The sequence below is a fragment of the Anguilla rostrata genome, chromosome 13, assembly GCF_018555375.3.
Source record: "Anguilla rostrata isolate EN2019 chromosome 13, ASM1855537v3, whole genome shotgun sequence".
NCBI lineage: Eukaryota > Metazoa > Chordata > Actinopteri > Anguilliformes > Anguillidae > Anguilla > Anguilla rostrata.
In genome coordinates this window covers 433,872-459,289 of record NC_057945.1, presented here as the reverse complement: position 1 = coordinate 459,289, position 25,418 = coordinate 433,872, and the positions used below count along the sequence as shown (strand labels likewise).

The following is a 25,418-nucleotide window of genomic DNA, read 5'->3' as shown; positions in this document are numbered from 1 at the left end:
CATGGCCAAAAATGTATGTATTACATAGAAAATCAGCAACAAATATTGTATATACTGTAAATATACATTGTATATATGCTACTTTGCCATAAAAAATGTAAAAGTGCAGGGTAATGTGTATTTTTAAGATAACCTGTTGCATCTGGAGTTCTGGCATTATGTAATCTGTTCAGTACTATTTACATAATATGTTATAGTTCTTAGTTCTTATACATTTCGTATAAAGTTCTTCCATATCACAATATTGCAATGGCAAGTGTACACACAGCTGTCTGTTATTGATGTAATAATGACAAATATATGTGAAATATTCTTTTGACATGCTTGTGTCATTCTTTACATTTTACCATACCTATAATTAAGCATAACCCATTAAAACACTTACAGTACCACAATCCATCAAAAAAATTACACTTCCATTTATTTGTAATTCATGTTAACAGAAAAATGACTGAATCTAGGCCTATGTGTTTCTTTTAGCAAGAATGTATGCGTGTTTGCATGTATGTATGTGCATTCATGGTTCTCTCTCATTTATATGCATTATTATTATCAGTTACACATAATAGACACAGTTGGTAAGATGGAAAAACACAGGGCCAAGTTACATGAAATGATTTAGGAAACATTGGGTAGCATTGCTTTGGAATAGAGCTTGTTTAATTTGTGTAAGCTAAGATAGCCAATATTGTTTGTTGTAACTTGGCCCCATTTTGATATCAATACTTTTAATCGCAGACCTAGGTTCTGCAAGTTTTTTTTTTATTTTAATGACTGTATGTGTGAGTAACTTGGCCTTTTTGTACGTTGAAAACGTGTTTTTTTTTTAGATTTGAGATGTACCTTGCCTAATCTTTTCAAGTAAGGGGGAATGTTGTGTCCGCCACTAGGTGGCATAGTAGATCTAAGAATGGTTTGTGTGAGCCAGCGTTAGGGGAGAGATGAGAGCGGAAGTTCGGGTTTAGAGTGAGTGTTCCGGTGAGGTGGATGAAGCTGTGAACAGGCGAGCTGCTGCTTGGCTAATAAAACACAGTTGAAGGAGTCATTGCCTGACTACTACTTGCTTTTCTACTCCACACAACACTATGGGTGACATTTAGCGTCCCTTCCGCGCTACACGGTATGCGTTATGGAAGCCAAGTTTACTGTGTAGATGGGCATGCACTCCTGTCAGAACTGTTTTGTTGCAGCGAACGCAGTCCTCGAGTAAGTAACCGTGACTGTCGTTCATATGTTGTGCAGTTTATTCGGTGTTTGCTAATCGATAATTTCTAGCTTATTACACCGTCATTACTAGTTTTAGCTCTGTATGCTAGCTGTTTTCTGGGTAGTTGTCTATGTCTAGCTTAGGTTCACCTTTGCTGTCTGTGCTAAATTCTGTATTACTAATCAGTCTGTACTGTTGTGTTCTATTGTTACAGAACCACACACACACACCTTTTTTGTGTACAGCCATTTGGGATTCATAAACGGCCTAAACCCTAGACCTGGACTCTGCATCTCTTTTTTCCCCACACTCACCTGAGCACCAAATAGTGTCCTGATCCGACACCCTGAAGTGATTGCTGCCACGCCTATAGATCCATACACATCCTCTGACACAAAAATGATGTCAAATCATCTAAGCAGTAAGAACAGCCTGCCAGCAAAGACAGACTACATCGATTACTGAGCCACTGGCTTACTCAGTAAGTTACTGAAATCATAGCCCTGGATCCTGGCTGAAGACTTAGCATAGTTATCTTTAAATAATTTGAACCAGTATTAATGGATACAGATGGAGTCAATACAACATTAGGTAGCTTTTTAAAGGCAATTTGTTGCACCTGAGCAAATGAAGAGTTGTGACAAAGGGCGTGTATACTTGCGTAAAAAATACATTTCAGGGTTTTATTTTTTTATGAATTAATTTAATGAGCTTTCTTTGATTTAATGTCTTGATTTCAGACTGTAAGGCAACAGAAGGTGAACATTTTGAAAGGGTCTGAACTTTCTATAGGCACTCTATATATACTTATACCATGGTATGGATAAATGCTCGATTCTGATTGGCTGATGGCCATGCATTATTCTCTGATATACGCATGGCTGATTGCCCAGCGTTCCAAAGATGCTACACTGAACGTCAAACTTCATTAATGACAACGTGCAATTAAACTTTGGCAAAACAGAAGAGTGTAGTCCTTCTGAATGAAAAAGCGATTGAAGAATAAGAAATCTATTCATTAAATAGCGCTAAATTAATTGTTTGGTGAATTAGTTTTTATTTGTAACGGTTACAAATCCAGCGGTAGAACATTAGCTACACTGTCACCAGCTATTGATAACTTCTTGATATCTAGCTAACGTATTAATATTGTAGATTATTAATCACCACAAGCATAGGCTAGCAAGTTGGTCGGCTGAGCTGACGTCCTCTACAGATCGCTCTGCGATGAATGGGTAAGTTTTTTTTGGTAGGCTATCGATAAAAGCTTTGCAAACTTCCGATATTCTCGGAAGTGGCTAGCAGTGTCGTTACTATAGTAACATCATGGAATATTCTGGCGGATACATGAAAATGCCTGATTTTGTTCTGTAAAAACAAAATTGTAGTAAATGTATACATTGTAATGGTAATCATGGTACAAGTGGTATAAACCACGAAGAGGTGTGCGTATATCAAAATGTATTGCACGGGTAGGCAGGTGATCGGCACAAGGAGAAGCACTCATGAGTTCCGTTGACCCTACCCGTGCAATATATTTTGATACACGATGCGCATAAAGTCTAGCAAACTTAAAATGTTATAGAAAAGTGCCTATAGTCCACAGGAACAAAATTGTCTAGCTGGCAAGTGGCTAACGTTAGCTACATTCCAAGTAGCTAGCTAGCTAAAGCAATTAGCTACCTTTGTAATTAAAGATAAAAATACTTCATGGAAAAACTTAACTTAACAATTTAACAATGTGTGTCAATGAGTGAGCCAGTCAGTAACGGAATATGACTATAGTAGGCTGTACCCTGTTCCAGGGTCCAGAAAAATAAAAAAAATAAAAAAAACTTACCCATTCATTGCAAAGAGACCTGTTGAGGACGTCCGCTCAGCTAACTAGCTATGCTTGTGGTGATTAATAGCCTACACTGTCAGGATCCGGGGTAGGACTCAAAATCAGACCAAAAATCCAGTAAAACCCATGGCGATTTATTGTCACAAACAGGGTACAAAAACAGCAACGGTCTCGAAATCACTAAACAGGCGTAGGTCGAAAATCCAAAAAATCCGAAATCCAAACGGGCAAAGGCACAGAACAGGAGCAGAGACCAGGTCAAGGGAACAGGCAAGAGTCGAAACCAGAAATTAAACAACAGAGCAGGCAGGCTAAATTCGTAGTCGGAGTAAACAGGCAAAAATTTCAAAAACCGGGAAACACAGAGATACAGAATCGAAGGCTCGAACGGCAACTGAGAAAAACAGGCACGATCTGGCACAGGCTAATGGGGCTAACAGAAATATATAGCAAAGGAAACTGAATGGAGAATGAGTTGCAGGTGGAGACGGCGGCCGTGGCTTGATTGCCTAATGCGGTGAGGCTTGATGGAATAATGAGGCAGACGGGCAGGACTGGGGGCGGAGCGTGGGCGGGAACCAGGAACCTGAAAACCAAGGCCCACCCTCTGGGCCCACCCCATGCGCTCACACACACACACACACAGAAAGCATAAAATAAAAATTAAAATAAACAGATAAAAAATAAATATATAAACCGGAACAGAACGGAAACTCAGGCAGGCCTCCTGACATACATTACATTTTTTTTACATTACAGGCATTTAGCAGACGCTCTTATCCAGAGCGACTTACACAACTATTTTACATAGCATTTATACATTGTATCCATTTATACAGCTGGATATATACTGAAGCAATGCAGGTTAAGTACCTTGCTCAAGGGTACAACGGCAGTGTCCTTACCCGGGAATCGAACCTGCGACCTTTCGGTTACAAGTCTAGTTCCTTACCCACTGTGCTACACTCCGTCCATACACTATTAATACATTAGCTAGATATCAAGAAGTTATCGATAGCTGGTGGCAGTATTGTGTTCTGTTGTGTAGCAGTTACAAATAAAAATTAAATCATTAAACAATTAGTTTAGCGCAATTTAATGAATATATTTCTTATTCTTCAATTGTTTTTTTTTCATTCAGCATACTGTTGTTTTGCCAACGCTGAATTGCACGTTGCCATTAATGCTGAAGTTTGACATGTTCAGTGTTCATTTTTAGAACACTGGGCAATCACTGGGGAATACAGCAGGGCCATCAACCAATAAAAATAGAGTATTTATCCGAACCATGGTATAAATATATACATTTATATTTGTATAAATACAAATAATCTTTCTTTCTCACAGCTCTTTTGCACTTTTCCTCCATGGACATCGCATCTGAACTGTGTGAGGAGCTCTTCTCCTGGCTGAAGCTGAGGAAACTCTGTAAGCAACAGCTCATGGCTCTGGCTCGGAAGCTGGAGAATCTACGTGAGGAGATGAACAAAGGTCAGGTGGTAACAAATAGTTTTCAAGTGGCTGGGGGAACTGCACTGGTTGGGGCGGGGATTCTCACTTTGTGCACAGGGGGGGCCGCTGCCCCATTCCTGGCCCTGCTGGGAGTGGCTAGTGTAATCTCTGCCACAACAGTCGACGTGTTTCTCAAGCTGGCGGAAACCTGGAGTTCATGCAGTACGATGAAGACTGCGAAAGGGATCATCCAGAAAGATGAAGAGATTGGGAGGAACATCCAGAGGCTCCAGGAGAGACTGTTGGAGACATGTGGAGAGCAGGCCCGTGGAGCTTCTTCCTCTGATGGGAAACACGAAGCAGCTGTGTATATGTTGAAGGCCATAGGCATACAAAGTGGGATACAGTTGCAAGACGCCTTGTATCAGAATCTCATCTTTGTAGTTGGATCTGCTGCAGCTGATGGAGTGAAAAAGAGCCTACTGGCACCTGCTATCTTGACAAATATAGCATTCACCCTAACTATGGCAGTGATAACGGATATTGGATTCATAGGTCTGAAATCTGCTGCTAAAGGATCGGCAAAGGTCGTGGCTAACTGTACCGCTCAGGTAAGTTCATAAGAAAGTTTGTTGATTTATTGCATGTATTTTGAACCAGAAAACAACTATTTATTTTTTCACATTAAAGTAATAATCTCGAAGATTTTCATTAAAATAAATGTCTGTTAAGTCACTATCTATCGCTGAATTAGGTAACACATTGGTGATTGAGCCTATTATTATATTAATTAGTGTGGTTGCCTTAGGCAAACACACTATTATTATCGCACATATTAATTTATTTATTATTATTCCACCCATTTTTTGGACCGCTACTCCTCCCAGAGTTTTCGTACCACTTACACGTGCCATATGTCAAATTGACCGGCTTCTTTGGGAATCGTGTGCTATTACTTTGTGGAAAGTTTCGCTGCACGGTTTTTGAGAAATGTGACTTTTTTTGGCCAATTTTTCCCATTGAAAATGAATGGGTAATGTGATGTCATACATATGTGAGTTATGAAGTTACAGCATTGGTCGGCTTTGCACACGTGATGCAGTCCGCTCTACGTTTTCACCTGGTTTATCTACTGGGTATTCAGAACCCTGATACGGTGCATATCTCTCTTTTGTCGTAATTACATAAAACACACATTCGTAAAACTCAAAAGCTTTATACCACTATTTAGATAAGTCCTTGACGAAGACATACATGCACGGATTGTGTTGTTCAAACGAGGTTTCCTGGCGACTTAGCCACCAGAAAGGATATAGCTGAATGCGGAAATGAACGCGATAAAAATTATTCCAAATGCAAAATTACAAATTAAAACGCTGTCAGCTAGGTATATCAGCAAACACATGGCTTAGGCATACCCAGACGGCCTCAATAATAATAGTATTTCACAAGATATTACGCAAATTCGTTGACGACGTTTCGTTAGTTGCAGCGTCTTTGAATGCTAGTGCTAACAGAGCGAATGCATTCAATGCGATGACGAGAAAACTTTCGGTTGACCTAAAACCGATATTCCAAAACCAAAATTAGACATGTTATACATGGTTAGAAAGCTTATACTCTCACCTACTGAATGAATGAATTCTCAATCAAGCCAGACTGTACTAAAAAGTGCAACAACGCCGTCAACAACACGTGCAGCAGCTTCTGGTCCGGTCTTACTCCAGAAAACGGTGTCATCTTGTAATACCACACATGTTGCTTTGGGTGTTGTCGTACTTTGTAGTACAAACTGGCTTGATCTACACTTCATCCAACAGGTGATAGAATAAACTTTCTAACTATGTGTAATATGTCAAATTCGGCTCGGCTAACACGTAATAGGCTACTCTGTCTATGAGTTACATCCAGAGGATCATCAGACCCTACACACTAGCCAGACCTCTCCGTTCTGCCACCTCTGGACGCTTGGCACCTCCCCCTCTTCGTGTCTGTACTTCCCGCTCGCGTCTGCTGTCTGTCCTGGCCCCTCGATGGTGGAATGACCTCCCCGTGGCGGTCAGAACAGCAGAGAATCTGACTACCTTCAAACGCAGACTAAAGACTCATCTCTTCAGGCTGCACCTCTCCCCACCCCTCCCTAGCCTATAGTTTAGCTCAATGTACCTAGTTAGGCTAATGCGATCACGTTAGTTTTTATTTGGCAGGATTGTTTTTGTCTGATTCTGATTAGGCAAATGTGATTTCAGTGCTAGTTTGTACTTGGCAGGGTTGTTTGTTTGTTTGCTGAACAGGTTACCCTACAGGTTTGGAGTCCTGATCTATGTGGTCACTTCTGGCACTACGATCTTTACTTCACTCTAGTGTGTTTCTGTTGTACGTCGCTCTGGATAAGAGCGTCTGCTAAATGCCTGTAATGTAATGTAATGAGTTGGTCTCAGAGATAACAGATTACACTCTGAATTACAGCCCAATTAAATGTTTTTAGTTGTGTGGTTAAAATGAGCTGAAATTCACGCAAAATCATACGTCAATCAAATTAATCTCCCTAGCCCTGTCTTGCTTTTTTAAAATGGTGCGATCGCGCAGTGTAGACGTAGGGTTTTTCCAAGACCCTCTGAACATGCCAGCTAGCTTCATGATTCACCGTCACTCGTCACCGCATACCGCAAGTAAAACACTGAGATCTCAAGTTTTGATGAAAGGATAATTTAACTCTGAATATAGGCTATGTGTCGCAAATAAACTTGTTGCCGTGATGTTATAGCATGTACACAATACTCTGTCTCTGTTTATACTAACTGTTAACTGTTCGCTCTGTTCAGCACAAAGTCGACTTTGCGTTGGCGGCAACCACACTTCAAAATTTCTGCAGGAATTGTCTAGTTTATATTATTATTATTATAATAATTTATGATTAAAGAACTGGGTGTCTACGTTTTATAAAATGCTCTACGTTTTCACCTGGTTTATCTACTGAGAATTCAGAATCCAGAGACGGTGCATATCTCCCTTTTTGTCATAATTACAGAAAACACACATTCTTGAACCTTAAATGCTTTATACCACAATGTAGATAAGACCTTGACTAAAACGTACATGCATGGATTGTGTAGTTCAAATGAGATTTCCTGGCGACTTAGCCACCAGAAAGGATATAGCACCAGCAACAGAACATAGCTGAATGCAGAAGTGAATGCGATAAAAACGCTATTCCAAATACAAAATTACAATTCAAAACGCTGTCAGCTAGGTATATCAACAAACATATGGCTTAGGCACACGGATGTTGCTTTTGTTTGGCAAAGGAAGAGAGAGGCCTTCAACCCTAAAAACACAGTTCCCACAGTTAAACACGGTGGTGGGAGCATAAAGTAGGCAGTATACTTCGTAAGAAGTAGAACTTTTTGAGCAAAACGAAGCAATGAGAACAACTGAAGAACAAAGAGACGCGGTGTTGTGTGTTCGTATGGTGCAGTGTGTGACGGCCTCCAGGGAGAACTTTTGGAAAACTTATTTCTTGTTCTCCGACCTCCCCCTCTCAGCTATTGGTCCAAACATCACATGGTTGGTTACATCACGGTTGAGAGTTCAGAGGGCAGACTTCACATGCTAATGTACAGAGGATCAACGCCTATCTCTCTTCTGTAGAGATGGGTATTCTGTGAGTTCTCGCATGTTTGATGAATGGTGCTACTCCTTTCAGCAAGTCATCAAAACGCCTAGCACACATTCAGAAATAAGCGAAAGTGGACCACCTCGTCTAACCTCCGCATTTGCCGAATGTACAGACAAAACTCTCCATTCTCCGTCCTACTCTGATCTAGAGGGCGAACGTTGCCTACCATCTCCTTCGCCTTTTTTCTTTTTTTGCATAGCTAGATAAACTAAAGCCACTTTAAACTTTTTGTTTTGTGTTGTGATCTTGCGTAGCCCTTCTCTTTATACATCTATGGCGTAGCCGCGAGACGGAGGTCTGGGCTAGATTCCAGCCCCTGTTAATAGCTGCATGGTAATTATTCATGCCCCAGCAGCGTGGAGTGACTTTAAACGGTGCGGTGTTCTCACTGAGTATACCGACAACAGTGTTCGTGGACATGTTCGCCGGTGGTCCTCAATTCTGAAGTTCTTTCTTCTTACTGAGTATACTGCCAGCTTAATGCTGTGGGGCTGTTTTGCTGCTTCAGGCATAGGGAACCTTGTTCAAGTATCATGGATCATGAAGAAGATTATGTTAAAATTTTGAAGGATAATGTGAAGAAATCTGCTGCCAGTCTGGGTTTAGGTCACCGTTCGGTCTTCCAGCAAGACAATGACCCTAAGCATACATCCAAGTTGGTCCAGAAATTTTAGCAGGACACCAAAATCAAGGTCCTGGAGTGGGTTTCTCAAAGCCCAGATCTCAATCCCATCGAGAATCTATGGCAGGAGCTCAAGGTTAAGGTCCATGCTCAAAAACCCTCAAATTTGAGTGAGCTAGAACAATTTGACATGGAGGAGTAGGCTAAGATCCTTCAAGAGACGTGTGCCGACCTAGTTAGGAACTAGAGAAAGAAGTTGCTGTCAGTTGTTAGTCAGAAAGGTTACAATATTGACTGTTAATTGTCAGAGTTCTAATCATTTTGGCCTTGCCATTTTTGTAATTTCTCGTTACAACTCAGTACATTAGTAAAATATTTTCATGAAACTTCTTGGAGTTTTTGTCTTTATTCATTTGGAATTTATTATCCTCTAAACCATATGGTACTGGTCATTTCCTTGGAAAAGTTAAGGGTTTTGTTCAATTTCAGAAGGGGGGCTAATAATTTTGACCTTAAGTGTACATTGTAAGCATACAGAGGTGTGAGAAAATTAGCAAATCATTATCCTGACCATCTGAGACATACTTGACCATGTTCTAAAATCTCAGAAACATCATCCGGGAGAGCTGATAGAAAGTGAGACTAGACCTGTTGAAAGGCTTTAAAACACAGATAGAAGGTTCACAGCTATTTTTATAACCGCTAAAATGATATGTTCCACATTTTTCAATAGTCAGATGCAAAATTATGGACTGGGAGGCAATTCAATAGTGATTGGTGAACATATGCCTTTTTCTGACTCCTAGCTTCAGATGTCTTTTAAATATGGGATTTAACACATGCTCTCTTGTTTGCTGTAATGCATGTCTTTCTATTTTCAGGCGCTTGGTGGAGCATTAGGGCTGGCAATATCGCTCCCTGAGCTCATTAAAAACTGCAATGAAATGGTGGGAAATAATCATGTGACCGAGGCCAGCCAAGCCCTGAGAGAGGCAGCCCAGGCCATTGAGCAAGCCAGACAGGAGCTGAAGACGAAATTGGATGCTATCCAGTATGTTCTGGATTTGTTAATGTTTTTAATTCTGAGTGATGTATAGTGTGATGCTACTTTTTTTCCAGTGCTGGGAATCCTCTATATTACTTTTGCATACAACACAAATAGTTACTCGTCCATAATTATTATAATCATAAATATTGATGTTCTTGAGTGTTTATAAGTAAACATGTAACCGTGTTGTAATGAAGTAGGTGCTTTCTTAGTAATGAAGGTGCAGAATTTTCAGTCTGACGGGAATCGCCCTTTTTTAATGAATGTTCTATTTATGAATTTTAAAGCTCCACGCTAGCGTACTTCCACTTCCTTGTTCCGATCTAGATTCCAGTACCTAAAACCGAAATGACATTACTTAACTTTTTAAACATGCAACCCACAGCTCAACCACAGCCCGCCTTTACATTGGAACAAGGGAGAACAACGTCATAGCATGTGATTTTTTCTTTCTGCAGAAACTAGAAATCTCTGTCTTTAGCCCTATATTCATATTAGACAAGTATAACCAGAGTTCATCTGGTACTGTCATTTATAGGAGGACCTCCATATTCGTCAATGCGAATCAACCACCTACACAATTTTCACAGAGTAGCCTACAACTGTGATAATTACAGCCCAAAAAAAAAAAATTTTCCACCAACTGAATATGTCGTCTGATAATATTAGTCCCATGCAAATCAACATCTCATAGTTTTGAGCAAAACACAGAGGTTTGATGGCTCATGCCCCTGGAAGTCAGGGCAACTTTTAGCCTCTGTTTCAGCATCATTCAACTCACATCATTCAACTCACAAATCCTTATTGATAATGATTTATTCTGACACGTTAATTCCGAAATGATGCTGAGATAAATGGCATTAATGATGACAAGGGAAAATACATTTATTTTTTACTTTAATATAACTACAAAAATATTGAGTACTGCCCTATAGGCCAAGTCCCACCGTATCCGTAAAGTTGTGCAACAAAATAAAAATTACCACTTGTTTTCCGAATGGCATAATGCACACCGAGTCAGTTTCTGTCATATGAGGGTGATCTGTCAGTTTTTGAATTGAAACTAGTTTGATTGTCGGATGACGGATCTGTTAAATTATGGATTGAAATGAACGATACGGATGCGGTGGGGCTTGGCCTTAACTATTACCAATATTGTGACTACCCCAAATGTATTAAATCAAAAATAAATGTGATTTGGCTTATGAAATTTAGCTTTTTAAGCTATATTTGGATGATTATATGTAATTGTCAACTTACCTGGAGTGTTTCCAGTCCAGTTTTTTCCATTAAAAAATAATTGAATCTATCCTGTGGTTATTGAGCAATTCTGGACCAGGTAGCATTTCTAATGAAAGAGAACGTCCACCAATAGCATTGTGTACTAAAAAGCACTAAAATGCCCTTAAAACATCTTCTAAACAACCCGTTCTTAAATTGTATTCTTAAATGTATTCTTAATTTTAAAAAAGTTTTTGAGATGTATAATTACTGCATTGCATTTCCCTGTTTAAAGAGGAAATGTGCTTCCAACAAATTCTCAACCTCTAAACCTCTCATTTCACAGGAAGAAGTTAAGAGACATTGCCAGAGTGAGGGACCACCTCAGAAACTTGGGACCATACAAGTCCAGCATAAGTGAAAGTGACGAGGAGATAGTGAAATACGCGATGGATAACTGCAACAGTGATGTAAAGCAATGGCTACAGGGCCAGTTTCAACAAGCAATGTTTCTCAACCTTTTTCGATTTTTTATGAATGATCTCCTTAATACACTGAAGGAAAGGGAAGAAGAGATTCAGCGGAAGGCTCGGAATGAGCACATTCACCTTGTGTTTGTTGCTCATGGTAACATCACCAGCAACTTCTTGCCAGCCTGCTATCTAATGCCATTCCAATCCATTAAGGACGTAATCCTGTACTCTCCATGGAACTGATTGATGCGAAAGCTGCTTGTGGCATAGCAACAGGTCGTATCAAACCTAACCAGAGAGTCTTCCATAACTACTATCGCAATCATATTCCCAGTGACCTGCCCCAAAGCTGGAATTCCATGCGCTCTGCTGGGAGTGACAAAATACCAAAGATCCTTCTCAACGCGGTTGGAAGCGATGAAGAGGTATGGCGTAAATTCAGTAGCCTGAAGAATTCACACAAACTCAAAGTCGAAGACCGCATCATTTTACCGTACTTAGTACCGCCAGACGTGGGCAAAAACCTATTCCCTGAGGTTCCCTTCGAAGTAATCACTTGCGTCGTGGCGTTCATATTTATGTTCTTTACCAGACTAAAAGTCACCATTCACCTGGCGGCCTGTTTGAGTTCACGACCGGAAAACTTTGTTTTTGGGCAGTGGTCAGGACAGTACGCCTGGGTTTACGACAATACCTGGATGACCACAAATTACATGGATTTCGATGAAGACGTGGAGTTGTATGATGCTTTCAGAGCTTTATTTGGTGAGGTATCGTGACATCCGAACCGGCATCAGAGCATCCGAAGCACACTCCGATACCAACGGAGACGATAGCAAATAAGTCAAACAAGGCTACATAAATGGATGCCGATGACTAGATAATGTAATTTTGGCAACAATTTATCCAGGCAGTGTCATCCTCAAGACAGCATACATTACAAGTATCCCCCATTTTTACGAATGCTCTGCTCACAAAATTTCACATTAAGGAAGTTGATAAATTAGGGGCATTTTTTTCGTGTAACAGAATCTGCAGGATGAAAGGGGTGAACAATTTTCACATTCCTCACTGCCAAAATGAGTATTCATACAGATGACTTCATGAAAATTTTATTCGGCATTGCCGTTTTTAGCGGTGTTACCACGTGACATGAATAGCCACTCGAAGATTCTGAATGGGCAAAACAAACTTACCACGATTTAGAACATCAAACCTACACCGATTGAACAAATTAAATAAATGCACGCCGAGATTGCGGGTAGGCTAATGAAATACGAGACACTTTGTCAATAATTTCCATGGCAGACTTTGAAATTGAACTTTCTAGCCATGCAGGAGAAGGGGCCACGGTAATTGTTGGAATTGGAATGGGAATGGAAATTCGTAACGCCACAGATGAACTAGACATTCAAAGTCTTAACATAACATGCACAATTACATGCCGTCTAAACACACTAATGCGCAATCACTTTCGAACTAAGGGCTTCAAAATTCACAAAACTCATCTTCAATTATGTATTTTAACTTTTAGAACGAAACCTCCTCTATTCGGCGAGTCTCTGTTAAACATAGATATTATTTTCTACAGTTTTTGCAAATCCCATTCATTTTTCCCGTAGGGATTTTGGACTCCACCCCAAATGTCGGAAATGCTAACAAATGCTTAAAGCCTACAAAATGAAATCATGTGGGAGAAACTAACCCCAGCCTGGGCCAGTTGGACTGAGTGTTCCCACCACGCTGTTGATTAGAGCCCGACCGATATATCGGCCATCATTTGACTTTTTTGACGATATCGGGATCGGCAGTTATGCAGCCGATGTGTCCCGATTTTTTAATAATTATAATAAACAAAAAAAAACAAAAACATTGATTATTTTTCTGTACTTGTCTGTTCGAACGTTGTAATTGCTATTTACTAGAATTATCCAGTAGAGGGAGCTCTAATACAAGTGTGAACTGCAGCAGCTGACGCGCTACTTCTGTAATAAGACGTTTGTCACTTGTGCCTCATCCAATATTCTCCACCGCAAGACTTGTCTGCACAGATTCGATTGCCACAATAAAGGTATGTATATTTAGTGAAAGTTTTTAATTAAATGCGTTTATACGACCACTATGTTTATCAATCCTCATTATCAAGCGAGCGAGCTGGCTAACACATTTGGTTCACTTTAGCAAGCTAGCTGGCTAGCAAGCCTTTATGAAGTGGCAGTGAGCACATAAGCAGCGTAGGATTTACATTTCCAGAGGACATCGCTGTATTCTCAAATAAATAACCAGCCAAAATAAAATGGTGATTGAATGCATCACACATTTGTTTTTTTATCTGAGATGATATTAGCTACTATATGATGCTGTGTCGATAGCCAACGCGGTATTGCAAGCGAGTGTGTCTTCTAGTCACGCTCATCGTAGCAAGCTAACCAGACAGTAAAAACGCTGATAAAACACTTCTAACGTCGATCATTTTAAGCCATGTTATCTAGCTTTGTCGTGATAACATGAGAGAAGGATTGCTGTTGGGAGAAGTGAATCAACCAACAGTTAGCACGGGTAACCTGCATGAAAGCGCATTGTACATTTCATCCAGTCAATTTAATTTCATCTAACGTTACACTTGATTCACTCATTAGCTCCGCTAGATAATGTCTTACTCTTTGAGATCATGTAGTAGAAATAAAAGAAAAAAATGTAATTCATTTAACTTACTGAGAATATATAATAAGAAATAATGAGGCTGTGTCAATAGCTAATGCGGTATTGCGAGTGTCATCTAGTCAGGCGTCAGAGCGCATTGCAGTTATTTTCACCACCAAATTCTTATGGACAGGGAAGCTCGCTAGATGAAGTCTTACTCTTTGAGATCATGTAGAAGGAATAAAATAAGAAAATATAATTAATTTACTGAGAATAGATACTAAGAAATAATAAATTAACAACAACAACAATAATAATACTATTTATAAAAATGTTTGAAACTGGAAAACTGATTTTAAATTAATTTTTTATAGACGTCTGGAAAAGAAAGTAAAAGCAAGGTGTGGAGTTATTTCACACACTTAAAGATGGTGTTAATATATATATATATATATTTAATATCATCTTTTGTTTGTGTGTTTATTTTTATTTATATTTGTTTGCTTATAAGTGAAATGTTCTTAAATGTAGAAACTTTAATAAAATAGTTTTTCAAATTGATTTGAAAATGTTGCATTTTTGACAAAATATCGGTAAAAACATTGGTAATCGCTGGGCTAGGACTCTCCAAAATCGGGATCAGCATCGGACCCAAAAATCTGGCATCGGTCGGGCTCTACTGTTGATGCCTTCTTCAAAACCAAACACATTACACAGAGTCTGATGTAATTGGGTTTATTGTATATGACTCAAAGTTACATACAAGAAACCTGGCTGGTCCAAGCTCTGAGCTCAACTCTGAACACACTTCTTTTATACTGTTTTCTAGCTCCTCCTGTTGTGGAGCTTAAACTCAAACCCCTCCTACAGGTTCACACCACACACCATTTCCCGTACACCATTATTTCTCATTGTGGGCTTTGTTCCCGCTCCACACCATTCCCACCATTATTTCCTCACTCCCCACTCTGTTCTATAAAAAATAAACGGTTATTCACTCTGAGCTAACTTTGACCTATCTTGCATATGGCATGCACTGGTACTACGATTTACTACTTGGACGCAGTAATTTAATAAGTAATAGGGATACATATAAATGATAATGATATATAATGACTATGAACTCCTCTCTACCTTCCTTCCACAATCACCTCACCACTCAATGGGCCAATTTACTTCTGCTTCTCCAAATGGTTTTGGTAAATAGCCTGCTATTGTACCACTCTATCTGGAAACCAGGTAACTTAAAACTGTCCTTGTCAATTAAACATCCCACACTGAAATAATAGCAAAAAAAAAAAACAGTGTGTACTAACCCTTTAAACATACAGTCTGTACATTTTGTGTCATGTAATGTAATTTAATCTGTCCAGACTGTCCACTAGATAAACCGCTAGTAAATCACTCTCAAAACAATGGATACATTATGATTACGTGAAACCACCGTAGGATCGTGGGAATTGTAATAATAATATTGCCAAATAATAAGTAACTAGCATTGCGAGGTAGCCTATGCATTATATTGTGCTCACTGGCTAGCTATCAATGGAAATGTACAATATGTAGGGGCTATATTCCGTAATATTCTTGTCTCAAAATGGATATGATGAGCAAAGACCTTTAAATGACGTGACATCTGGAAGGCTCTCTGGTAACACTACATGTCGATGCAGAAAATTATGAATTTCCCTGAAAATGTTCAAAAACGTTTGTGATAATGGAAGGTACTTACTCAACAAAATATATAACATAGGTATAGTATAGTATAGTTTTGGGAACGTTTAATGTGAAAATGTCACATATTATACCTGTTGTCTTAATTTCAGTTTTACTATTTTATTTGATGTATTTCTTTTATTCAAAGTGTTTTATGGAAAGCGCTTTGTGTGCCATGTAAGGAAAGCACTCTACAAATAAAGTAATTATTAGAGTTTAGCCTAAGAGAGAGAGCAATGAAGAGAGGGTTGAAATAAACTGAGACTGTTTTCCACCTGCCAAACAGATTATGACAAAGAGATTGCGTAAGGATTTTCTTTTATTTTTAAGGTATCCTTCTAAATCTTTCTTTTTGTGTTCATACTCAAATGTTGCATTTCTTAAAGAATGCACTTGTATGCAGTGTAACTGAGACTGTATGTACATGTCAAATGTCTTCTCATAACTGATGAATGATGCCTATCATTAATTTGCTTTCATAATAAATTGTTCATTTGACACATTCTGTCTCTGTAGGTTATTCATACATTGCTGTTTTATTTTAAATATAATCATTCCAGGTAATAAAAATGTAAGCTAAAGTCTTGGAAATAACCTGTGACATTTGTGGTAACCCAACGCATGGCGTGATAACCCCCCAAAATTTAAATGATGCCATGAAGGGCAGAGGCAGAAAATTTCAATGTTTTAATATTGATGCTGGACTCATGGGCATGTTCTCTGCTTGTTTGGTAGAAGTTGGTACTAAACTAGTAGCCTACCAATACTTGTATACTTGGAATCCATGAAGTATGGATTTTTATGCCTCCGCGACGGCATAGCCGTGGCCGGAGGCATTATGTTTTCGGGTTGTCCGTTTGTCCAGATTCTTCTGAACGCGATCTCAGGAACACGTTGAAGGAATTTCTTCAAATTTGGCACAAACGTCCACTTGGACTCAAGGATGAACTGATTACATTTTGGTGGTCAAAGGTCAAGGTCACTGTGACCTCACAAAACACGTTTTAGGCCATAACTCAAGAATTCATACCCTAATTAAGTTTTACACAAATGTCTAATAGGATAAAATGATGAAGTGATGACATTTTATATCTAAACTGGCTACTGGTTGGTGGAGGCATACAACCGTGAGGCGGTATTTCTAGTTTTTTTTTAATTATACTAGTATGCCTCTCTAAGAGAAGTGACTACTTTTTTAAAAATAAATAAATGTGGATAACAGAGAAATTAAGTTGTGATGTTTTGCGTCATCATAGCAACAAAAATTCAAAAGTGGATAACAGCAGTCAGGCTTGACTCCCCCTAGTGGTAGAGACGCCGGCATCTCAAATCATAACTCATAACTATCATATTTCACAATTCATTTCAATTTCATAATGATAGCTCAGACTGCACTCTCAACTTAATTTGTGCCTCTTGGGCTGAAAATATGAAAATATGAATCATATGCATACAGTAGAACGCCTCATTACACCATATTGGTCTCCACACGTCCAATCATAAAACACAGTCCACGAGAAGTGAAGCTAAAAGCTTTCTGTTGTAACAGAAAAATCATGTTCATTTACATGAACAGAAACAATTTAGTCAATGACGTCTAACACAAACATTTATTATTTCGTTGCTCACTGCGACCCTGAGGTAGCTAGCTAGGCAGCTACTGGCAGGTGAGGATGGAGCCGGAGGCGAAAGAAAAAACAGCTTTCACTCTTGGACAAGGGCTGTGGCAGTTCTGCGTCATGCCGTTCAGACTGTGCAATGCGCCTGCAACATTCAAGCGGCTGATGGAGCGGGTGCTGTCGGACGTCCCACGAAGCCGTTGTGTCATGTACCTGGACGACCTCCTGGTACACGCCAGCACCTTTCTAGCACACCCTCGCTAACCTCCATGATGTGCTCACTGCGATTCGCCGGGCTGGGCTACGGTTGAATCCGCAAAAGTGTCAGCTGCTCCGGAGGGAGACAGCTTTCCTCGGGCACGTCGTGAGCGAACGGGGGTAGCCACTGACCCAGCTAAGGTGGCTGCTGTGCGGGATTGGCCGACGCCGACGAATGTGGGCAAGCTGCGTAGCTTCCTGGGGTTAGCCAGCTACTACCGGCGGTTCGTCTGAGGTTTCACCTCTATAGCCAGCCCCCTCCACTGCCTGACTGGACAAGGGGTAGCCCTTCGACTGTGCTCAGTCTGCTCAGGGTGACCCTCACGGAGGCCCCCGTGCTGGCGTATCCCGATGTCCACCGCCCCTTCATCGTGGACACCGATGCCAGCAACACGGGTGTCGGGGCTGCCCTCTCCCAGGGCCGGCGACGACGGGGAGCGTGTCATTGCGTACTACAGCCGTGCCCTGAGTCGAGCGGAGTGCAATTACTGCGGCACTTACAACCCTACCTGCAAGGCAGTCACTTCCCCCTGTGCACCGAACACGCTTTGCTCGCCTGGCTCCTGCACTTCAAGAACCCGAAGGGCCAGGTGGCATGTTGGCTGGGGGCTCTGCAGGAGTACGACTTCCTAGTCCAGCACAGAGCGGGGCGACACTATGGGAACGCGGACGCCCTCTCCTGGCGCCCCTGCGGTGCCCTGGACTGTCGCTACTGCAGGCGCCAAGAGGAGTGGAGTCAGGCAAGTCTGGAAGTGGCGGTCGCCCAGACCACCGGCAAAGCATAGGAGTGGCTCCTGACCACACCACAGCAGCTGCGTCAAGAACAAGCGACCAACGAAACCTTGGGCAAGGTGAGGGGCTGGCTGGAGGCGGGACGACAACTGACATGGGTTGAGGTGTCAGCTGAGGGGCCCATGCTCACAGGGTACTATAGCCAGTGTAGGAACCTTGAGCTGCGGGACGGTCTGGCGGATCGGCGGTGACAGGCCCCCGGGCTAGGAGGCGACCTCCCTTAGTTATTGGTTCCCCGGACACTCCGCCCCCAAGTCCTTGGGCTAGTGCACGGCTCGGTGGGGGCAGGACATTTCAGGAACACCAAGACCTGCGGCGTCTGAGGGGGCGCTTTTTCTGGCCCGGGTGCCGACAGGACGTTGAACTCCATGTACAGTGCTGTGACTCCTGCACGGCGCCGAAGGGGCCCACCAGGCGCTCTCACGCCCCGCTGCATTGCTACGTGGTGGGGGCCCCAATGGAGCGAGTGGGGGTGGACGTCCTCGGCCCCTTCCTAATCACCAAGTCCGGCAACCGGTACGTCCTCGTGGCGATGGGCTACTTTACAAAGTGGCCCGAGGCGTACGCGGTGCTGGACCACAGCGCGGTGACCACAGCGGAGAAACTGGTCCAGGAAATGTTCACCCGTTTGGGGATCCCCGCTGAGCTTCGCAGTGGCCAGGGGCGGAACTTTTGAGTAGGAGGTGCTGGCTGAGGTTTGCAGGCGCCTAGGGGTGGCGAAAACCCGGACAAGGCTGCTCCACCCCCAGAGCGAAGGGCAGGTGGAACGCTTTAACAGGACATTGTCCACTCAGCTCTCCATCCTAGTCAGCCAGCACCAGCAGGACTGGGACCGCCATTTGCCCTTGGACTTGTAGGCGTACCAGCCTGCAGTGCAGAAGTCCAGCCTGTGCATGCCTGCCGCCCTGATGTTTGGGCTGGAGCTCCGGACACCTGTGGACTTAGTGTTTGGGGCCCCGCCTGAGCCCGACTAGCCAGCTCGTACGAAGGCCAGCAACTTCCGCCAGCTGCTGGACCGTCTCCAAGTCACCCAGTGCTTCGCCCACCAGCTAGCACTATTGAATTGTCTTGAAAACAGCGGATACTATGAATGTATTCGTTCACAAAAAAAAACAGTTGAAAATGTGTCCCGTAGCCATGAGTTAAATGCGCAATGCCCATTCTACAGTATTTACAATTTTATGTCCCACACGAACTATTTACAAAAGTTTGCACACCGTGCATTCCGGGAGCTGCCGGCGCAGCTTGCTTGTACAGCCCCCGGACGTCACACTATTGGGGCCCACATAAGGGCACTGTGGTACTGTCCCGCGCAGTTGCCCAACCATTTGGCCAGAGGCCTGATGATCTTTTCACCCTTAATGGTCCCAACACACACACACCCACAACCCTAGACAAAAGCCGCGTTTCCACCGCAGGAACTATACCCCGGAACTAGGAACCTTTTGAGGAACTCAGTGCGTTTCCACCGCAGGAACTAGGGTCTAAATTTAGTTCTGGGGGCTTTGTTTTACCCCCCAAAACGTTCCTGCTCGGGGGGTAGTACTTTCCGAAAGTACAGGAACCTTTTGGGTGGAGCTTGCAGCGCTGAACATTTCTGATTGGTCGAGTACTCGCAGCATTTGTGTTGTATTTATTTTCCGCCATTACCCGCCATGTTTGAAAATATGCAGCGGTAAACCAATTTATTTTCATAATAACTTCAAATCAGACTTGTATGTTATGCGGCGCAGTAGCCTAGTTTTGGTTATAGCCTGTCAACGTCTTGGAATTATAACGTGTGCTCTTCTGTTCTTTTCTTGCTTTAGTATTCGTTTTATAAAATGCTAAGCATTCGTGCTGGGACAGCATATTACGTAGGCTACCAAAACATTCAAACGGATTAATTCGGTTGCTGAATATTTTCTTCCGGATTTTCTTTGTTAGCCCGTTGTAATTGACTCAAAAAGTTTGATACAGTTATGTGTCTTATGTGGTAGGTCTGCATAATTAACATTGGTGATACAGTACAAGCAAACTGGAAATCACCATCCGCACTTTTTATCCGGGTAAAATAACAGGTTCATTCTAGTAATCTTCCCTTTAGCTTTTTCAGACTGCCGTAATTTTACTCAATTTTACTGCCATTTTTCAATTCCACGAAAAGACCAGGAAGACTATGGACTAATTTATGGTGCATGTTTCGCATCTGGAGGGCACACTTCGCTGCTCGGCTAGCAGTAACTTCGAAGGAAAGCAAACGGTGGCTGTACCACTACTAATTTACATTTTCACGCAAGTCCGAGTTTTCGTTCTATTCTTGTCATTTTGCCATTAGCCTATATGGAATTGACGACGAGAAAGTAATCAAACAGCAAATTGTTTACAACGTGTGCATGTTTTCTGCTGTTGTTGCCGGTTAAATGTGAATGCATTCTGTCGCTTCGGATGTCAAGACATGAAAGCGAATGTTCGCATAAAAACATAATGAATGTGTTTGAGAGGATATATGAAAATCAATAAATACAAATGTAACCATATAGTCATTGTTGGTAACCCGTTGTATAAGTGGAATAAACCCCTCCGGGCTGTCCCGGTTATTAGAAAATAATGTAGGCTACTTCGGTGGTAGTATGGGGTTACGGAAGAAATCATATGACAGATGGACCGACGACAACGTTGCTTTTTCATACGTCAGTGGGCTAATTTGCCTAATATTCGCGGTACTTTAGACCCCGGTGGAAACGCAGACAACCATTGGCTGAAGGAACCTTTTAGTTCCTGGCAAAGTAGTTCCTGGGACTGAAAGTTCCGGGTAATTTTGGTGGAAACGCGGCTAAAGAGACTAGTTCCCCTTATCTTAGTTGTGTCCAGATGGCAACATTCCAGAGGCCTGGTGATTGTCTTACCCTTAATGACCCCCAACACACACCCCCACAACCATAGACAAAGAGACCAGTTCCCCTTATCTTAGGTGTGTTCAGATGGCAACATTCCAGAGGCCCAATGGCCTGCTCATCCCGAGGAAATCCGAGTAGTAGCCTACATTATTTTCTAATAACCGGGACAGCCCGGAGGGGTTTATTCCACTTATATACAACGGGTTACCAACAATGACTATATATGGTTACTTTTGCATTTATTGATTTTCATATATCCTCTCAAACACATTCATTATGTTTTTATGCGAACATTCGCTTTCATGTCTTGACATCCGAAGCGACAGAATGCATTCACATTTATATGTATAACTGGCAATAACAGCAGAAAACATGCACACGTTGTAAACAATTTGCTGTTTGATTACTTTCTCGTCGTCAATTCCATATAGGCTAATGGCAAAATGACAAGAATAGAACGAAAACTCGGACTTGCGTGAAAATGTAAATTAGTAGTGGTACAGCCACCGTTTGCTTTCCTTCGAAGTTACTGCTAGCCGAGCAGCGAAGTGTGCCTTCCAGATGCGAACCATGCACCATAAATTAGTCCATAGTCTTCCTGGTCTTTTCGTGGAATTGAAAAATGGCAGTAAAATTGAGTAAAATTACGGCAGTCTGAAAAAGCTAAAGGGACGATTACTAGAATTAACCTGTTATTTTACCCTGACAAAAAGTGCGGAAGGTGATTTCCAGTTTGCTTGTACTGTATCACCAATGTTAATTACGCAGAACTACCGCATACCTCACATAACTGTATCAAACGTTTTGAGTCAATTACAACGGGCTAACAAAGAAAATCCAGAAGAAAATATTCAGCAACCGAATTAATCCGTTTGAATGTTTTGGTAGCCTACGTAATATGCTGTCCCAGCACGAATGCTTAGCATTTTATAAAACAAATACTAAAGCAAGAAAAGAACAGAAGAGCACACGTTATAATTCCAAGACGTTGGCAGGCTATAACCAAAACTAGGCTACTGCGCCGCATAACATACAAGTTTGATTTGAAGTTATTATGAAAATAAATTGGTTTGCGGCTGCATATTTTCAAACATGGCGGGTAATGGCGGAAAATAAATACAAAAAAATGCTGCGAGTACTCGACCAATCAGAAATGTTCAGCGCTGCAAGCTCCACCCAAAAGGTTCCTGTACTTTCGGAAAGTACTACCCCCCGAGCAGGAACCTTTTGGAGGGTAAAATAAAGCCCCAGGAACTAAATTTAGACCCTAGTTCCACCCTGCGGTGGAAACGCCTCAAAAGTTCCTCAAAAGGTTCCTAGTTCCGGGGTAAAGTTCCTGCGGTGGAAACGCGGCTAAAGAGACTAGTTCCCCTTATCTTAGTTGTGTCCAGATGGCAACATTCCAGAGGCCTGGTGATTGTCTTACCCTTAATGACCCCCAACACACACCCCCACAACCATAGACAAAGAGACCAGTTCCCCTTATCTTAGGTGTGTCCAGATGGCAACATTCCAGAGGCCCAATGGCCTGCTCATCCTGAGGAAATCCGAGTAACTTATTGTTTTAGCACACGGCTCTGGGTTCTTTGAAGTCCAGTGATGAGTCTCAGCCTGCAGGTTCATTCAAATGCTGTCTGTTAAGTCTTTTCTGGGTCCCAGTTTGATTTCCCTCTTACACTATCATAAACCCGTTTCAGAGGGTTTTCCAATAACGGGACTGCCCGTCGTGCAGCATTGCCAGGTATACGATAATGATCGTATTTGTACCATAATTTTACCCTCTGTACGATCAATAATGCCAAAAAGTGCCCAAATGTACGATAATTTCGCCATTTCCCAAAAAGGTGCATGACTTTACTAAATTCCCTGGCAGCTGATTCTGGATCCGGTTTGCCTTTTCACATACTGTATATGGTGAATTGTGACGTCACAACTCTCAATTATAACGATTGCATGTTTGAGCGATTGCGATTTAATTGTAGACTATTTGACAAAATCCGTAGACCACGCTTTTTAGTGTGAGTCTCATTCATTTGAGTAGGGTATAGGAAGTTGCCTGCTTCCACGCAGCCAATGTGGTGGGCAAATGTTTTTCTCCCATTTGTGGTTGTTGGTATTGCACTCATTGGCTGAAGTATGTGAGCAGGCGTGTCAAACAAGGCTGTTGCTTACAAAAAATATGCTATTTTTGTGAAATTACATATTTACACCTGTGATTTCTCTTTTTTGGTGTTCTTTAAAATCCGATCATTTTAAGCCTCCGGTACGACAGTTTAATATTTCCCACCTGGCAAGGCTGCCGTCGTGGGTTATTCCTTACACGTACGATGGGCTGCCAAGGCGAAGCCGAGGGCCGGTTAACCAGCCCCGTAGTAGCCTACGTTACTTTCCAATTACAGGACAGCCCGGAGGGGTTTATTCCACTTAAATAACGGGTTAGCCTACACTGTAAGAAATTTTCATGTAAATTTACAGTAATTTACTGGCAGCAGTTTCGCGAGTAAAGTTCTGTTTATTTACAGCACTGTTACTGTATTCTCAGACTACAATACATTACTGTACTCCAAAAATGCTGCATTGTTGTTGTAATCAATTCAGTTATAGCTTCACTGCATTAGTAGTAAATTAATAGTAATCATCTTGTTATGAATACTGTTTTAAAAAGTGTGAACTAGCTTAACATTGTTATTTCAAACATCATGAAACAGTCTGTCAGTCAAGAATCTGCAAAGCAAAACAGTAAAATTTGAAAAATACAATTATTTGCAAAATAATCTGGAAAATGAACCATAATGGCTAAACCTTCAAATGTTCAATGTTCAAATTGATATTTGAAAGAATTATGCTACCTCTGGACGAACTCCAATGTGCAGCAAGCACCATCCTGATACTGCAGGTTGAAGTCATAGATGCAAGAAACCAGTGTGGCAAGCCCCAATGTGAACGACTCCCCCTCAGTCAACACTTGGCTCTCTACGGTCGCCATCCAGCGACTTGTGTGTTCCACCGGACCTGTATTAGATAATTATTAATTAAACAAACAGGAAAAGCACACACGTATTGCATGTGTTTTGTGAAAATAGTCAACATGGTTAATTTCTCATAATTACTGATCACAAAGTTACATCACTGACAAAATGTGGTTTTACTCAAGTGTGACAAAGATCACATGGACCTTCTTCTACATTACATTACATTACAGGCATTTAGCAGACGCTCTAATCCAGAGCGATGTACAACAAGTGCATTAGATCAAGGTGCAGAGGTGCAGAAAAACACACTAGAGTGTAGTAAAGATCGTAGTGCCAGAAGTGACCACAGATCAGGTCTCCAACCCTGTAGGGTAACCTGTTCAGCAAACAAACAAACAAACAATCCTGCCCAGTACAAAACTAGCACTGAAATCACATTTGCCTAATCAGAATCAGACAAAACAATCCTGCGAAATACAAAACTAACATGATCGTATTAGCCTAACTAGGTACATTGAGCTAAACTAGAGGCTAGGGAGGGGTGGGGAGAGGTGCAGCCTGAAGAGATGAGTCTTTAGTCTGTGTTTGAAGGTAGTCAGATTCTCTGCTGTTCTTACCGCCACGGGGAGGTCATTCCACCAGCGAGGGGCCAGGACAGACAGCAGACGCGAGCGGGAAGTACAGACACGAAGAGGGGGAGGTGCCAAGCGTCCAGAGGTGGCAGAACGGAGAGGTCTGGCTAGTGTGTAGGGTCTGATGATCCTCTGGATGTAACTCATAGACAGAGTAGCCTATTACATGTTAGCCGAGCCGAATTTCCAAGAACGAAAATGAGGCGAGTGAGAAAGCTTCAGGCTTCAGGCCTGGCCACTCGACCCTCTCCAAGAACATTGCAGCAGTAAGCCGGGTATGCAGATTTTTCCTGTACAACAACAAGAATCCGCGCCTTTCTCACCACCTACTCAACCCAGCTCCTGGTCCAAGCAATGGTTCT

The 25,418-nt window shown here is 41.8% G+C and overlaps 1 protein-coding gene across 1 annotated transcript; it reads left to right on the top strand.

The window, feature by feature from the left end:
* The first annotated feature begins 885 nt into the window (after positions 1 to 885).
* On the top strand, positions 886 to 16,406 carry LOC135237265 (uncharacterized). The gene is made up of 6 exons (XM_064304196.1): positions 886 to 970; positions 1,009 to 1,206; positions 1,422 to 1,688; positions 4,398 to 5,113; positions 9,685 to 9,854; positions 11,419 to 16,406. Exons 4-6 carry the CDS (start codon positions 4,418 to 4,420, stop codon positions 11,786 to 11,788), a joined length of 1,236 nt encoding a protein of 411 aa, XP_064160266.1. The 5' UTR covers positions 886 to 970; positions 1,009 to 1,206; positions 1,422 to 1,688; positions 4,398 to 4,417; the 3' UTR covers positions 11,789 to 16,406.
* The last annotated feature ends 9,012 nt before the right edge of the window (positions 16,407 to 25,418 follow it).

Coding starts and splice junctions, on each gene's coding strand:
- LOC135237265 (XM_064304196.1), top strand. CDS start 4,418: ATGGACATCGCATCTGAACTGTGTGAGGAGCTCTTCTCCTGGCTGAAG. Junction 5,114..9,684: donor TGGCTAACTGTACCGCTCAG/GTAAGTTCATAA, acceptor TTCTATTTTCAG/GCGCTTGGTGGAGCATTAGG. Junction 9,855..11,418: donor ACGAAATTGGATGCTATCCA/GTATGTTCTGGA, acceptor CTCATTTCACAG/GAAGAAGTTAAGAGACATTG.